Genomic DNA, 16,337 nt, shown 5'->3' with positions numbered 1-16,337 from the left:
ATCTTGTACCCCACTCTAGAAGAACATCCATGATTACACCACCCCAGGTGTAGAATCTGGCATTTGTACTTGTTCGATTTCATATAGTTAGTGATTGCTCATTGCTCTAGACTATCAAGTTCTCTCTTGTAAGGCATCTTCACTCTCGAGAGTATCAATAGTTCTTCCTAATTTATTATAGTTGGCAACTGATTTGGTCACAACCTTGAGAGGCAAAACTCCTTTACCTTCAGCAAAAACACGGTTGAGATTACTCCTCAAAACCATGACAGGAATATTAATTTTGAAAGCGCTGTAGATTGTAAATGAGGAAAAATAAAACTGAAATTGAATAGAGGGATTTTATGCAAATGCACATACACATAGGAAAACAGCATCAGCAAACATTAAGGAAATTGAAACTCCTGCCTGTCTGCCTTAAAGATGTGCTGTCTGGAAGAGGGTCATTATAACACACTCTGTATTCACAGCCCCTTCCATCTGAAGGGATATAATAGACAAATGTTATCAAACTCAGTCTGCTGCACGGTAAATCTGGGGAGGGAAGGAGATCTTTCTTTGAAAAATCTTGTACTTTGGATGGTTTAACAGGGAGGGGAAAAGGCAGTTCAAATCAGTCCTCTGTTTCTCAAACTCCAAAACTGAAAAGTAGGAAGAAATCCCATCACCAAAGGAACCTTTCACATTTGAGGCTGTCAAACAGCAATTCCTCAGCTATAAATGCCTGTGTTTTAGAAACTTCACGCAGATACAAGGCCTAAATATACAAGATAACAAAGGTCAGAGGGGTCTCAACAGTTAGGTCCATCCTGAGGGCCATGGCTGCACTGAGGTTTTTTTTCCTTTTAGACTTCCATCATATGTATTTCAAGTTTAAAGTCAGCATAGTACCAGGATTCTCTATTATTAACTGTTTTCTTCTCAAAGACATTAAACAAGTCCCTTGAACATCTTAGTCTTTGCATCTATCCAAGACTGAGTTATATCTTTTTACCTTTGAGACTAAAAATCCACTGCTGTATTGCAGGATGACTTGAGAGTAGTCAAAGCCTTCTGTAGAACCCATGTTTCCTCTGGACTTTCATAGGCATGTGAGGCTATACCAGGTCAAATGGATTTTCTTAACTGTTACTATGGACAAAATGGTGCATATAAATTCAAAAAAGCCTAAGGAGCACAATAACAGATCAAGTACAAGAAATAGAGGTACACTTCCTTTTAACAATAATAAACAATATATGTCTAAGAATATAAGCACTGGAGGAATCCATTCTGTACAAGTTCTGAACAAGTGCAAATACTGAGTAGTTTGGGTTCATTGCTGCTATATATTCTCCTTACAGACATCTCTGCAATGTGATTAAACATGGGCAGCTCTGTGAGTCTGCTATACAAGTCTACATGTTTTCAAATTCTGCTGTAAAATTGTTTCTGCCCACCTTTTTCAGTTGCATTTATCTGTGACTGGTGACATGTGATTTCTGTTTATACCCCTGGGTCCTCAGGTATTACCCTGTTCTTGTACTTCAGAGGCCCTTGACAAAATTGGAGGGGTATGGTTCAGCAGCACTCAGGATGTGATTTCCTGATAACTAATGTTTCATTAGCAAAATAACTCAGGCATTCACCTCTGGTCTACAGCTGTTGAACAGTTTGCACTCCAAAAATAATGGTCCATTGGCAGACGGATGGACAGATGGAGAGTTGCATCTGTGGCTTTGGTAACCACTTTTTACCAATATTAATTGGGGCATTATGACTTGTACATCATCAAAATTGCTTTGCTGCAATGGCATGCAGATGGAAGACATCCACAAACCTCACATTTGAGGAGAAAAATCCAGCTGGACTCCATCCAGTGCTGTACAAACATGGGTGCCTAGCATCTGAATGGATGCAAAATTTACTTGCTACCTATATTCCTTTTCTTATTCTGTCTTTTTAAACTAGTTATTCTACTAAGCCATTTGCTTTGGGCCTTCCAAATAAAGACCAGGTCAGCCTTGTTTCACTATTTGTGTTGGTGCCTGGCTGCTGCAGGATGTAACACCTCGCTTTGTCTGGAAAGCGAGCAAGCATTCAGAACGCATTACTCACAGGCTGCAGCTCCTGGCAAAGTCACCTTCATGCCACATAACCTTCACAATGACTGCAGCTTGGGAGGGAACTCTCCAAAAACACTTGCCCCAACTCCTGCAATATCCTGTCAATACCTGCAATATCCTGTCAATACCTACAGGGTGAGATCCTACTTAAACATAAATCTGCTACCTGCAACAGTGGCTCATGAACTGTGCTCCGTTGCTTTTAAGGATGAGAAAGGCCACTGCAGCCTTGTGATTTGATTTTGATATCACAAAATATAACAAAAAAGACAGCTTTCCCCTACTGAGGCTGCTTTCTCCCTACGCTCCTCCTACAATCAAAGGAGCAGGAGACTCTAGCAGATGGGTACTGAGAAGGCTGTCTCAGGCCCTTCTAGCATCCAGCTTAATAGACAAATGCAATTTGTATTCAAGCCACAGCTGCAAAGAGTCTTTCTGGTGCCTTTCTGCAAATGTTTCTCACTCCAGTAACCTGTAATTCCGCTTCCCAGAAAACTGGGTGGATTATGGCCAGTTGTGCTTGATCAAACGATTTAAAGAAATTGCAGGAGGCATGCAATAAGGCCCTCCCTTGTGTATAACAATGATCTGGCTGTATCATTCTCCCTCTTAGGTGTCACCTCAGGGCCTGCGCTGTAAAGAGCATCACTGGGCTTCAGCCAGTCAAGCTACAAAATTATTCTTCATAACTGATACCAAAATCTAAAGGAAATAAACCACTTTTCACACCAAACTGCCCAAGGCTCAGACAGGAGTTCTCCTGAAAAGACTAACCATACGGAGATGTCACTTGCTCTGTTTATACTGAAACAAGGGGGCACAAAATCACAAAATGGAATATAGAAACCTTTAGAATTAGATTTCAGTAATGTTAAGTTTGATGGCTTTGTAACAGTAGCAATGGAAAATTACTGAGGTGCACGATACATAGAGAAAAAAAAAATAGAGTACAGCTAGAGAACATACTGAGAGTTCTCACAAGATAAATCGTTATAGTTGTTATAGTTGTGACATAGTTTAAGAAAAACAGTCTGGAAGAACAGGACACAGGGATAAAGAGCAACTGGGAGCCGCAGGTGTCCAGGATGGGCTTCAGTTAAACTAACTGATAAGCAGGAGGACAGGAGGATTATTATGTCTCTGGTGCTAACGAACAATTAAACTGGTATGAGTATCTACTGCGCATGCTTCAAAGGCTGCCAGAAGTGATGAAGATTGTTGGAAGAAGTAAACGACCCTCAGAGACCACCACCACAATTCTGTGCGCATGCGGGGAGCTTTCTGGAAAATTACGTAATCCATACGTAGCCTCATGAATATGTATGTGTGCCCAGTGGCTATAAAAGGATGGCTTGTGTGGCAATGGGGAGACACACATTAGGAGGAGCTAGCCCCCGTGTCTCCTGGCTCTGCGATAAAGAATACCTGCTTGTCAGCTTGAAAACTTTCTTGGCAAGTTTGTTCCTGGAGTTTTCTCCATATCAATACTATATCAATTCCCCAGGAATAAAAATTCAGGTAACAGAGCTCAGTACAGGGATCAATTTTATTTGATTATAAATTCAGCATTGCTTTTGTTAGATACACTGTTGAAATTGGAAAGAATGAAAAGATCTAAAGCCAACACACTGCACGTTTTCTTTCTGGGTTATTTCTTGTGGTACAGGTGTTGACTTCTTTCTCCCCCTTTCAGACCCAAAGGCAAGCCCTAGTCAGGCTGCAAGACTTGTAATCCATTCATGTTCAATATCTGTCATTACTGATTCTCCTGACAATGCACCAGGAGCAAATACAAGAAAGTTGGCTACTTCAAATAAAAGCTGAGTTGATGACTCCCCTGTGAGAATATCACATTTCTTGACTTACTCTATCTTGTAAATATATGAAAGAGGTGTTATTATTTCCTTCCTAAAACAGCATCATAAAGTTTTCCCGTCCTCTTGACTTGAATCTCTCCAAAGCCAGCTGCTTTGAGGAGCTTGCTGTACTCTGCTGCTGTTCGCTCTTTTCCTTCTGTCTGGACCAACATATTCATCGAATACAGTTGAGTTTCTAAAGGCCCACTTTTATCCTCGTTCAGCAGTGATTCAACCAGCAGCACTCTACCGCCTAGTTGAATAAAGAGAAATAGAACACACACCGAGCTCTGAGAAGATGAGGTATTTTTCAGCTGAGTTACTAGGTCAGATCCTAACCTTTAGTTTCAGGGAGAAGCAGCCTCTATATTCAGTCTTATTTCAGCATCACAGAAGACAATGAAAACAAAAGCACTGGAGCATGCCTCTGCTCAGATACTTAAGTACACATGCACCAAGTCTGAAGGGGGTGTTATGGCTGAGATGTAAATTTCCTATTCCCACAGCTGAAATCCGCAGAAGCTTACTGATTTTGCTGATAACCTGGCTGTGTAGGCACTGTTTTTAAATCTCTGAAGGTGCAATGTGATGCTTAATGGGATTTTTACTGCCATCTACACCTATTTAAACAATACCCCAAATCCCCAATCCTTACACCTAAATACCTTGAAAGAGAAGTCCCTGTAGAGAAGGAGACTAAAACTAGAAGCCCAAACTCTATTTGGCTCAGCTGCACATGGCAGCTTAGGAAAGCAGAAGACTAAACTAAGGAAATCCCTGCACTGAAACCCAAATTGAGCATAGAGACTGGCATGCTTCTTGTTACTGATAGCCCGGAGTCTCTCTGCTTTTCAAGAGCTCACACCTACCAGGCTTGCAAGCTTTGTAGACCTTTGCCACCAGCTGCCTGCATTTGTCATCATCCCAATCATGCAATATCTTGGATAAAATATACAGTTCAGCTTCTGGAATTGGATCGTTAAAGAAGTCTCCTGTAAAGCAAGAATACATGTATTACACAAAACCCCTAAACCACAGCGGGCTAAGTTAAACAAGTATTTTCAGTTCTGCCCATTTCTGGAAACTCTGGACTTCCCATGTCCATCACTCACACCTGTGGCATTGCGTATTTTTTTCATTCAGTCTCAAGAAGGTCTAAAATGTTTAAAAGCAGCAGCTCTTCTTCAACCTTTGATGCATAGGAAAGCATTTGAGACTAAGTTTTATCCAGTGACAGCAATTCAGATTCATAAAGCTTTCAGAAGAGGAGACAGTTTCTCTCAGTTTCTATCATGGAAAAAAGGAAAAAAAATCCCCTTTTCTAAGCAGATTTTCAAAGACCTTCAGTAACAACAGAAAAACATCATAAATCATTAAGAAAAAAATCACCTCCTAGCACTACCTGCATCATCACACCTTTTCTTCAGTACCTCATGTATTACATTCAGATTTTTCTCTCTGCACCTTACTTTGACATTTCTTCTCCCATTTCTTTGTACCACCGTCACACATAACATTTCCTGTGATCCTCCATCTTTGCTTTTATATACTCCCTCCCTTCCTCAAGGCTTCTTTCCACTCTCTGAGCTTCAAGCAATATTGTCATTGCAACACTGTGAAGACTTTTGTAAACATTTAAAGTTAGATCTCCCTACACTCATGTTCATCATAGATGGTGCAAAGACCATTGCTAAGACAAAGACTATGAACTGGGCAAGAAAAATGCAGACTAGCTCACTTACATTCAAAGCCTGACATCTCTTAGGACTTTAAAGTAATAAATCATTCCCAGAGAAGGAAAACCCCTTGCTCAGAGCAGGCCTGGCCTCCCACACATCTGCCAGGAGGTCTGTGCAGGAGAAAAGGGAGTGATAGGAAGATTTGTAACATGGTATGATAGTTTTTCAGAACTGCAGGACTTTTTTTTATTCTTATTTTTGTGTTAAAATACTCTCATTCTGAAGAAATGAAATAGTGCTGTTCAGGAGTAAAAAGTCTCCAGGTTGCTGAATAACAGAGTTGTCTCTGATAGAAAGTAGCTGCAGATGCACAACTGGGACTGCCCTGTGGTAGGAATGAACTGCAGATCTGGGCTAGGGAGGCTGCAATATGGGACTGCTAACATAAGGGGCAACTGGAGACCTGGTCCCCCAGTGTGGTACCTCTGAGCAGAGACAAGGGGCTCAGGAGCAACAGCTGTGACAACACTACACCACTGTCCACACCTACCTTCCTGGAAAGCGATACGATGCTCCTCAGGTGGAACAAATTGCTCTTTGGCCACTTGTATGACTTTTGGCAGGTCATAAATTGTGACCGTGGAATTTGGGTACAAAGAAACATACTCCCGGGCCAAAGCTCCTCCACCTCCTTTGGGAAGAAAGCAAAAAAAGGTCGGTGCTGACACAAAACCAACTTGCTCAGCAACTTCTCATGAAGTGATGCAGACAATAGCACATTCAGTGCATTCAGCCTCATGGAAGCTGGCAAAATACATTTGCTCACCACATGTTGCCCAAAGGGAAGAGGAGGAACAGGAGAGGACACTATCAGAAGACAGTTTAGAGGCTTTTAAAGAAGATCTAATGACACTCACCTCCCAGGTCACAGATCTTCTTGAAAGGGGAAAGATCAAATGCAACAAGTACATCCCTGCCACATACACTCCATACCGAGTTCTGGCCAGCCATGAATTTCAGCATTTCTTCTTCTGATCTAGTAACGCAAACAGATGCGGCACAGGTAATTTACCATATCCTTGGAGATTCCTATTGTAGAAATGTTATTAGTAGTCTTAGTTAAACACTAATGTCTGGTTTTATTGACACAAAATACACTCTTTTGCCATATAAACTTACCTAGCAGAAGGGTACAGCTATGTATTCATGCATTTAAATATGGAATTAAGACTAGTGAAGTCCAACAGTATATTATGATGCTAATTCTCAGGCTTCCAAGGGATTTTATTTCCCCCCTTCAAATATTATTCTTTCTATGCAGGAGACCTGTGATATGTTTTTCAGAATAAGAAATGATACACTTCTACCCAAAATATTAGACAATGTCCCAGTAATGGATACTGTTGAGAAAGGAAAATGCTGTGTGATGAGTTCTGATGAGTGGGATTTTCACATAATCATATTTAATTGTCCTGAGCCATAATTAAAAACATTAATTTTATCTACAATAATAATAATAATTTCTATAAATATCCTGATTACCTGTACATTGCTCCAAAAGGGTCTTTAGATGAAATGTGAAAAGCTCTTTCATACTGGTTTCTTCCTTCTCTAAAATAGCAATCAAAAAAGGCATATGAGTGTGGATTTCTACTTCTTTTATCCCAAATACACCTTGGGGCTTCAGTTTCAGCTAGTTCATCACTGTGAAAGGTGCTTAACTTTGTACAGAATATATGCTAGCCTGTTTGTAATGGCTGTAAAGGCATCCTCATTTGCCACCCAAAAATAAGCTGATGTATTTCTCAGCCTTTCACATAAGTGACTGTTTTTATTCAAGGCCAGGCTGGATGAGGCTTTGAGCAACCTGGTCTAGTGAAAGGTGTCCCTGCCCATGGCAGGGGGTTGGAACTGATGATCCTTAAGGTCCCTTCCAAACCAAACCATTCTATGATTTATGGGAACATGTCTCAGATAAAGGCACAAGACTGGTGCAACCATCACCATGATACACACCATGTTTAATCATCTGTTGCACAGACTTGAACAAGAAGACTCCAGCCCCATATTAAACTACTCCTTTACATCTTTGCAGAAACAACCTTAGCCATCATTACCCATCATTTAATGTGATGTATTAAGAGACACCGTAATGTTCAAATGCTTTCCTCAAGGTCAAACACATAAAATCTGATTCCTGGGTCACCTCTACCAACAGAAAGAAAAGGTAAACAAAAACACACACAAATGGAAAACAAGAAAAAAAACGGCATACATATAGGCTGGATTACAAGCTGAAATGATCTGCTGTTTTTTATTTCTGGGAACCAACCAGCATCTTCATTGTGCCCCTCCCCAGAAACACACTACTCAGAGCAGCCACACAGATGCCACAAAGCAGTCTGCAACAGACAGCACACAACATTCCTCCTTACCTCACAGCATCAGCCAGGTAGTGCCAGCACAAGTAGACTGTATTGGAGTAATACATCATAATATGATACTGAGACTTGGGACTTGATTTTGTAAGGTAGATGTTGGAAATGTCTGTGTTTCTGTAGAGGGCTAATAGGTGAAATAAATATGTTTATTAACATGTATATACCACCTTGCCAAACCTACTGCACAGCATGGTATTTGTCACCAAGAGATGTCCACATGACCAAAGACACAACTACATTGCTTCTACAATCAATCTTTCCACTACAATGAGCAGTGGCTGAGGGCTGCTGAAATGTATGTTTCCTCATTCAATTTGAGTAAGCAATACTTACCTATACTTACTCTAGCACCAAACAGTTCTTTCAAGAACAGCAAGAGGAATTCTTTATGAGTATCATTATTTACTGATAGAGCACACCAAAGGCAGAAGCCTACTTAAACAAGAAGCCCTTGCAGACAAGCATCTTTGCCAGTCAACAAGATCAGCAAGCAGGAGGCAAGTCCCCAAAACAGCATGCTAACTACACTTACTCCCTTCTCAGTTCACTAGGTTAGGACCTTCTACAGAGAGACTGAATGCCTAAAGAACTCGCAGAAATCTCCCCCTGCTTCCTCCAATACATCTGCAGTGGCATCACTCACCCATGGGACTGTCACACAAAAGGAATGTAAAAGATAGATCCTGTTCTCCTTAAACTCATTGAGCAACTACTGTAAGCCCTAAAACAGGGACAGACAACAAAAGTCAAAGCAGGGGATACAACTTGCAAGACTCTGGCCAGTCCTGACCAGCGGTCTGATGGTCTGAAATCCCTCCTGACCCCATGGACTCAACATTTCTGCTGCAAGGACAAACTTAATATCACCTCTCAGTTCAGATCAGCAACCTAACTAAATACTTCACATGCTGGTAAAACCACAAAGACAAATAAAACATGTTTTTAAATCATGCCATTGTCCATCTACCCTGGCATTTTGTTTTAAGGTTCAAAATCATGCCCACACCTCAGAGTTTTCTTGAGACCACCTCTGCAGAGACCCTAAATATCTTCTCCGAGGTCCCTGAGGCTCTTCCACAAAGACATTTAGGGATATAAAGCGCTTCACCTAGGCTCTACTTTACACCTTTATTTAATAATGCTGGCATTTGCTTCTTCTCTTTCAGTTGAAAAGGATATGACATTCGCAAGTGATCCTCTTCTCCTTCCGCCAACTGTACTAAGATTAGATATCACCTCCCCCCACCTTGCCTCACTTGCCAAACCATCAGAGATTTAACTCTTATAGTTTCTTCCCCTTCTTCTGCTTTTATTACCTCCTTCTTGTGTCAGCTCTACTGCCAAGAGCTTCAACCCCACACAGGCATCCAGCAGTCTTTCCATCCCTGTGGTGCTGGTACCCAAGCGTGCAGCAATGGCATCCATGGACAGAGGCTCCCCTGACTCCAGCAAAAGATCAAACACCCCCAGCTCACAAGCAGTGAACATAACCTGGGGGAAAGGAAAGGTAGGAGTGACGTGTCAGGTGAAAGCACAAAAGCCTACTGCATTTCTAAAGCTTTGTTGGAGAAAATATACACATAATAATATTTTTTCATGTAAAAAGCATATTTCATATAAACAAGACAAATGGTTAAACTGAAGTTTCTCTGAACACTGATAATGCCATCAAGTGCTTGCAGTGCACCTTTTTTTCCCATTTCTTTTCCTTTTCTGGAAAAGCCAGCCAGTGATTTTGGCTCACAAAGGTTCACATTGAGAGACCTGGTTTGGGTGTGAATGTTCCTGGCTCTTCCTTAGTTTCAGAGCACATACTCTCAAGACTTTCTTGCTTTTTGCCCCAAGAGCACAAGAGGTTTTTTCATGATTCATTTTTCCTCTCTTTACTGTCAGCTCTGTCTTTCAGGAGCTATAGGATGCAGCAGTATTTGCACAACCTGAAGAGTATTCTTTACCTTACCATGTTGGCAAGAGGTGTAGCAAGGGACAATAGGAAATGTAACTAAATAGTTATGAGGAAAAAATCTCCACTGCAGTGGATATTATAATTATATGTCCATATGCTCACCCACAGAAAGGCAAATGTCAGTAAACAATAAGGGAGGTGGAACTATTAGTACTACCTTTGTGCCTTAATCAAATGCTGTTTGGAAAAACAGTCATTATACTAGAGTCTATCTTTCATGTGAAAAAAGGCAACACATAGAAGCTCTCAAGATCAGTTGCCTGCATAATATGATGCCTCCATACAGAAAACCATGGGAGAAGGACGGAAATTCTTTGAGAAGGTAGTTGAAAAATCTTGTTCTTTGCATGGCTAATAAAGAAGGAAAAAGGCAGTTCATGTCAGCTCTCTGTTTCTCAAACTCTGGAAATGAAAAGTGGGAAAAAAATCCCACCACCAAAGGAACCTTCTATATCTGAGGCAATCAGACAGCAAGCCCTCAGCTATAAAACCCTGTGTTTTTTTAAAGCCTCATTCAGAGAAGGTCAGCTCATCCAAGCCCCCAGAGGTCAGAGAGGTCTCAATAAATGTTAAGTCTCTCCTGAGGGGTCAGATCACTTTCAAATCTTTTTTCTTTCCAAATTTCCTTCCTGCTAAGAGGAGTAGAGAGGATGCCTTCATATGAGCCAGTTTTCATTCCAAAGACTTACATTCAGCCCCTAAAGTGAGAACCTTGAATATTTCTGTCTGCATACTGCTAGACATCTATCCAAGACTATTTCTTACCTTTGAGACTAAAAATCCACTGCTGTACTGCAAGATGTGTTGAGGATAGTCAAGGTCTTCTGTAGAACCCATCTTCTTTCTGGACTGAAGCACAGATTCTCTCTCCCTCTTAAATAAGCTTCTTTCTACTAGGCAGACAGCACACAAGTTGATCCACTTAATCTTCTCACTTCCAAGAAACACATTGGTTACAAAACAGATAGCTAAGTTATTGGGCTTCAGTGAGTCTTTCTACCAGGTCCATCTGTTTCTTTAGCTCTTCCATCATCAAATACAAGGCTAAAGAATCAGTGTGGATTAAAGCTTATGTTGTCAGTTCAGCAGTCAGTTAACATGCTGGTAACATTAGAAGCATATGAAGTCTTGTGACAAGCAAATCAGAAATCACTGCAGAACAGCATCAGGAACCTGAATTCAGTGCAGTGCACCAGGAGCTCATCAACCAAAGCAGAGACTTAACCAGGGCTTGTTCAGAAGCAGCTCTACTCTATCAGGGTGGCTTTTTTGATGCTGGAAGACTTCCCAAGAATAGAAATCCTTACACACGTCAGTCAGCTGAATGGCATCACCCCAGAAGAAATACAAAAATTTGGCAACAAAATTATTTACGTGAAAAGTGAACATTCCCAAGGGTATAGGAGTGAAGGAATATTAGCTCTTTTCAAAGAAGTCATGGCATATTCCTGGTCAAACCTGGCATCTCCCAGAGCCCTATTTCCACTCACCCCTCACCCAAGCATATGCACAGCACTTACCTTCACCATACTGAAAGAGAGACTTTTTCTGCCTCTGGCACCAGGTCATGTACTCAGGGCCTCTGACCTTACCTGCTCAAGGAAAACGACTGGCATAACTACTACGTAGCAGGCAAGAGGAAATGATTGAGATCAGAATCAACACAAGGAGCTGAAGGAGAAGAAAGCATCCCACCAGAGTCTGCCCCTGGAATAATTTCCACCCATGCGTGGAAAACCTGGGTGGGCTTCCCTGCAAGCTGTGCCCACAGAATGGATAAAGGAAACACAAGGGTGTAACCAGAAGGGAACTGAAACTTGCTGTGATGGGCACAGGTCCAGGTGTACTTAGAGCTGGCGGTACGGTACACCTATCCCCAAGTAGAGAAGCAGCCAGTCTGAAAAGAAACTTCAAGAGTTTGTTGTGCTTTGCTGCAGTGAATGTTCCATCCCTGGCAGTGTTAAAGGCCAGCTGGACTCAGCCTTGAGCAACCTGGTCTAGTGTGAGGCATACCTGCCCGTGGCAGGGGGGGCGGAACTAGATGATCTTCAGGTCTTTTCCAACCCTAACTATTCTATGATGATCACTGAGGTGAAGTCTACAAGGAAATCTGCTCTTGTTTTTCCATATTTTGCCAGTCTCTCACATAACGGCTTACAAAGTAATGCTTGCTGATAGCAGCACCACAGTAGGGGTGTCCTATTTGTGCTTTGCCATGTTTTGCCAGAGCAGCGTGCTGAGGGATGACAAAATGTTCTGCATTTTTCAGCTGGTTGCCACATTCTTCTTCCCCTTCTCTGAAAAACTAAGCAGGGTCATGCAGAATGTCCTTGGGAACAAACTATAACATGACTGACAAGTGCCAGATGCGACATGGATTTCAACTTCAAGCAGAATATACCTCATGGGTTTTCATCTTAAAATTTAAACTCTGGATTACTTTCCTGAAACCTCTCTGCCTCACTGTCCACTCCTTTGGCTTGTAAATGCCTGCCATTTTGCCTTTTTGGGCTGAAACTGCAACTCTTGGGTGAGAAAAGATGCTCTCCATCAAGTAAAGACTCATGGTTTTTATATCACACATTTAGCAACCCTTCAGCAACAACATTAAATGAGACATGACTTAGGTAATAACATGGGTTGCAGAATGTTACAAACTAGCATTTTTTTCAGTGGAAGCTTTCTCCATGCTTCAGTGATTAAGTTAATGGGCAATACAGTGATCAACATGCAGCTCAGCATTTTGTGTACATTAGCTTGGTGTATGTTTAAAGACTGCACTTTACAGTTTTGTCCCAACACAACATTTTAGTGTTCCCTTCCTTTCCTAGGAAGGAGGGTTGTATTCATACACTGCTGCTGCAGGTTACTTCTGTGCTTCTCTTTCAAAGCTGCCCCATTTTAGAAGAAACAGGCCAGTCTAATGTTTTCCACTTGTTCTTTCTGACCATTTTGTGTATGCAGTGAAGCTTTATCAACTGAAAGATTTCACTGCATAATCCTTCTGTGAAACTGTATTTTCCATTCAGATCCTTACATTTTAGCCAGAAATGCAGTCCTGCATTTATTTTAGCCAGTAGTGAAATAACAACTTACTTTAAGAGTTAGTTGTTAAAGTCAGCTAAGAGGTTCCCAAAATTTATCAGCCTTTTCCACCTCTGGAAACTGTAAGGGTTCCCCAGGCTCTAACACCACAGGCTCTCCTGTGTTACCAGGTCCAAACACACAAATGTTAGGGCAAACGCCAGACTGTAGGAACACTTAGACCTCCTCAGCCTGGCCAACAGCACCTGTAAATATAGTGCTACAGTCCTGCTAGTGCACCAGACTTCACTGTTCAGTATAGGTTAGACACTAATATTGTTTAAATTGTACTGTAGAGGCTGGAGATCACAATACTCCTCTCTTGCCAGAGTGACTGAGGCTGTGCAGCTTGCATATAACAAGACATGGTTCTCTGAAGGAAAGGCCTGAACAACAGGTTTCAAGAACACAGTTATATTCATAATGGACATCTTCCCCTGATATCCTGCCTACCTAGTACTGAGGAAAAAACTGGTGCAATTTTGCCTAAGCATAAAGATTTCCCATTCCTGGGATGGTAATGACTACTCAGATCCAGTCCATTATGCACACTGGAGGTAAATGCTCACCACAATGAAGTAATACATTTCTCTTCCATTGAGCTAAACAAAACAACTCTTGGCAAAGCGAGCTGCTGCTCACCAGCTTACAGACCACTTTCCTCAAATGACTTGGCCATAGATCAGCTATCAGATATTACAGTGACATTTAGCACAGCTGCATTAAAGATTCACAAGTACAAAAATGGTCAACCCTTGATTCTTGTAGCTTTGACTAAATAACAGGCATTTATGTTCACAACTGTAGATTAGAATGTCCTAAGGGGCCATAAATTCACTTCACTTAATGCAAAGCTACTGGGTACAAGAGGCTTTGTTAATAAAATGGCCACAGGGTTAATTAAACCCACCTGAAGTACCTTTCAATTATGACTAAATCCGTCTGTTGAGGACACATAGAGGTAATCATCTAATGGGATTACTACTGGTAATGCAATGTAGGTGAAGAGGGTTGTAGATAATCCACATCAGACTGATGCAAAGCCACACACACTGTGTTGCTGTTCCCAAGTAAATTGTTAGTGAGGCTTAAAGTCTAAGCTCTTTTTAATCTACAAATGCATTCATGAAGACAAAATTGCAATGGCTTGCTTTCTCTAAAAACCTCATCAAGCTTTTTTGAGCAATCTTGCACTAAGGTTTCTCTAAAACTTATCATCGCAGTGCTTAGACGATGTGCAGGTTAAAGCTGCACTTTGCCTTAATGGTTCTATTTTGGTGATTAATTTTTCTTTGCCTAAATGACTCACTACAGAAAAATACTGTACAAGAAATAATTATGTCATTTTTGTATAACACCTGAAACCAAGAAATTCTCTATGAACAAAGCAGATTTAGTAAAATTAAAGTGTCTGCCAGTGAGAAATGGAAGATGACACTTTTTTTCACATATGAAACCTTCTTTACAAGTAACAAGAACAAATCTCAGGGACGTGACTATGATAAGGAGTAATGCTAATATGGAAACAACTGTGCCTTGCTATCATTGCTAAGCCTCTAAATATTCCTGGAAGTGTAGTAGGATAATACAGTTTGTGCCACCACTGAGCCCCATCCCTTCTCTAAGAACCCTAAAAAGCTAAGATATTCAGTATCACACTTTTCTTTGAAATATAACATCCAGTTCTAAAACAAAATGTTCCTTTTCCTCTTTGTAACTTGTAATTCTTCTCATGTTTTACAACAGATGCCTTACCCTATTAACATGACATCCTTCTGTCAATTTTTGACACCAATTTTATTTTTTCCTTGTTTATATCACATATATTACTGACAAACATTTGGAGTGGGCAGGAAATCCTGTATACCCAGGTCACTCTTGAAGCAAGCCTTCCCTTCTCCTCAGTCTTTCTTATCGTAACAACTGACTGAGAATGCCTTCATCCAAAATCTATCACAAGCAATCCAGAGTAATTCTTGGTTTAACTTTCTGGCCTGCAAATAATTGCTCAACAAATAATTCAACCAAATATTCATTGAGATCTCTGTCAGAGGAAAGTCCCAGCAGAGAAGAAGCGTACACTCCCTGAGGACAGACAAGCTCACTAGCTAAGAATGGCAGAGCCCAAAACTCTAGAGAGAAATGCAAAAACCAAGCTAGGCAGCAGCTGAGGCAGGCTCTCATGTCAGAAATTACTTGTATTCTGTCAAGCATCATAAAGCAGTCAGTGGACATGCAACTGACTTGCACAGACCATTTTACAATTGCTAATCTGATAATACACTCATCTATTTCTTCAAAGAGTTTCAAAAACAAGGGTTTTCACAGCTTGGCATGGGCAAGCATCCCTGAAGCCTTTACCTGGTGACTCACCTGAAACATTTTTATAAAGTCTTATGCCGTTTGCAACTATGGTAGTTTCCACTGGGGTAATTTCCTTCATAGAAGCTAGCATAGGGCTATGTTTTGGATTTGTGCTGGAAACAGTGCTGATATCACAGGAATATTATTGTTACTGCTCAGCAGTGCCTACACAGAGTCAAAGCCTGCTCTGCTCCTCACCCCACCAGCGTGTAGGCAGAGGGTGCACAAGGAGCTGGGAGGGGGCACAGCCGTGACAGATGACCCCAACTGACCCAAGGGATATTCCATAATATATGGCATCATGCTCAGCATGTACAGCTGGGGAAAGAAGGAAGGGGAGGATGCTCAGAGTGACAGCATTTGTTGTCCCAAATAACTGTTACACGTGATGGAGCCCTGCTTTCCTGAGGATGACTGGACACCGGCCTGCCCATGGGAAGCACTGAATCAATTCCTTATTTTGCTTTGTTTGCGTGCAGCTTTCACTTTATCTGTTAAACTGTCTTTATCTCAGCCCATGGGTTTTCCCACTTTTACTTTTCTGGTTCTCTCCTCCATTCCACCAGGGAAGGAAGGAAAGGCAGCGCAGGAAATGAGAAAGTGGTTCTGGTGGTTCACAGTGCACATACAACTAGATTAAATATCAATGAGAAAACAATTCTGATCAGTTTTGACTCTTCAAAAGGTTTATAACCTACTACTATGACAAAGCATTTGTTTGAGCTAATCTGTGAGATTTTTTGTGAGGCAGGAAGCAATGTGTTCAGAGGATACAGCATGTGAGGGGGAAAGAGATCAGATTATTTTCTGTGCTGTGATTGAAGAAGAAAGGATGGTGATGC

The 16,337-nt window shown here is 41.3% G+C and overlaps 1 protein-coding gene across 1 annotated transcript; it reads right to left on the bottom strand.

Moving 5' to 3' along the window:
- Positions 1-3,633: 3,633 nt before the first annotated feature.
- On the bottom strand, positions 3,634-11,967 carry ASMT (acetylserotonin O-methyltransferase). The gene is made up of 8 exons (XM_061459815.1): positions 10,813-11,967; positions 9,398-9,572; positions 8,076-8,205; positions 7,183-7,251; positions 6,558-6,676; positions 6,191-6,331; positions 4,831-4,953; positions 3,634-4,214 (listed from the first exon to the last, which is right to left on the bottom strand). The coding sequence occupies exons 1-8, from the start codon at positions 10,882-10,884 to the stop codon at positions 4,003-4,005; spliced, it is 1,041 nt and encodes a 346-aa protein (XP_061315799.1). The 5' UTR covers positions 10,885-11,967; the 3' UTR covers positions 3,634-4,002.
- Positions 11,968-16,337: the final 4,370 nt, after the last annotated feature.

Source organism: Pezoporus flaviventris, unplaced genomic scaffold (genome assembly GCF_033815535.1).
Source record: "Pezoporus flaviventris isolate CSIRO_AGI_PZ_B2104156 unplaced genomic scaffold, CSIRO_AGI_Pfla_v1 ptg000030l, whole genome shotgun sequence".
Classification (NCBI taxonomy): domain Eukaryota; kingdom Metazoa; phylum Chordata; class Aves; order Psittaciformes; family Psittacidae; genus Pezoporus; species Pezoporus flaviventris.
Note: the sequence above shows the minus strand (reverse complement) of the source record. Positions and strands in the feature narration are given on the sequence as shown.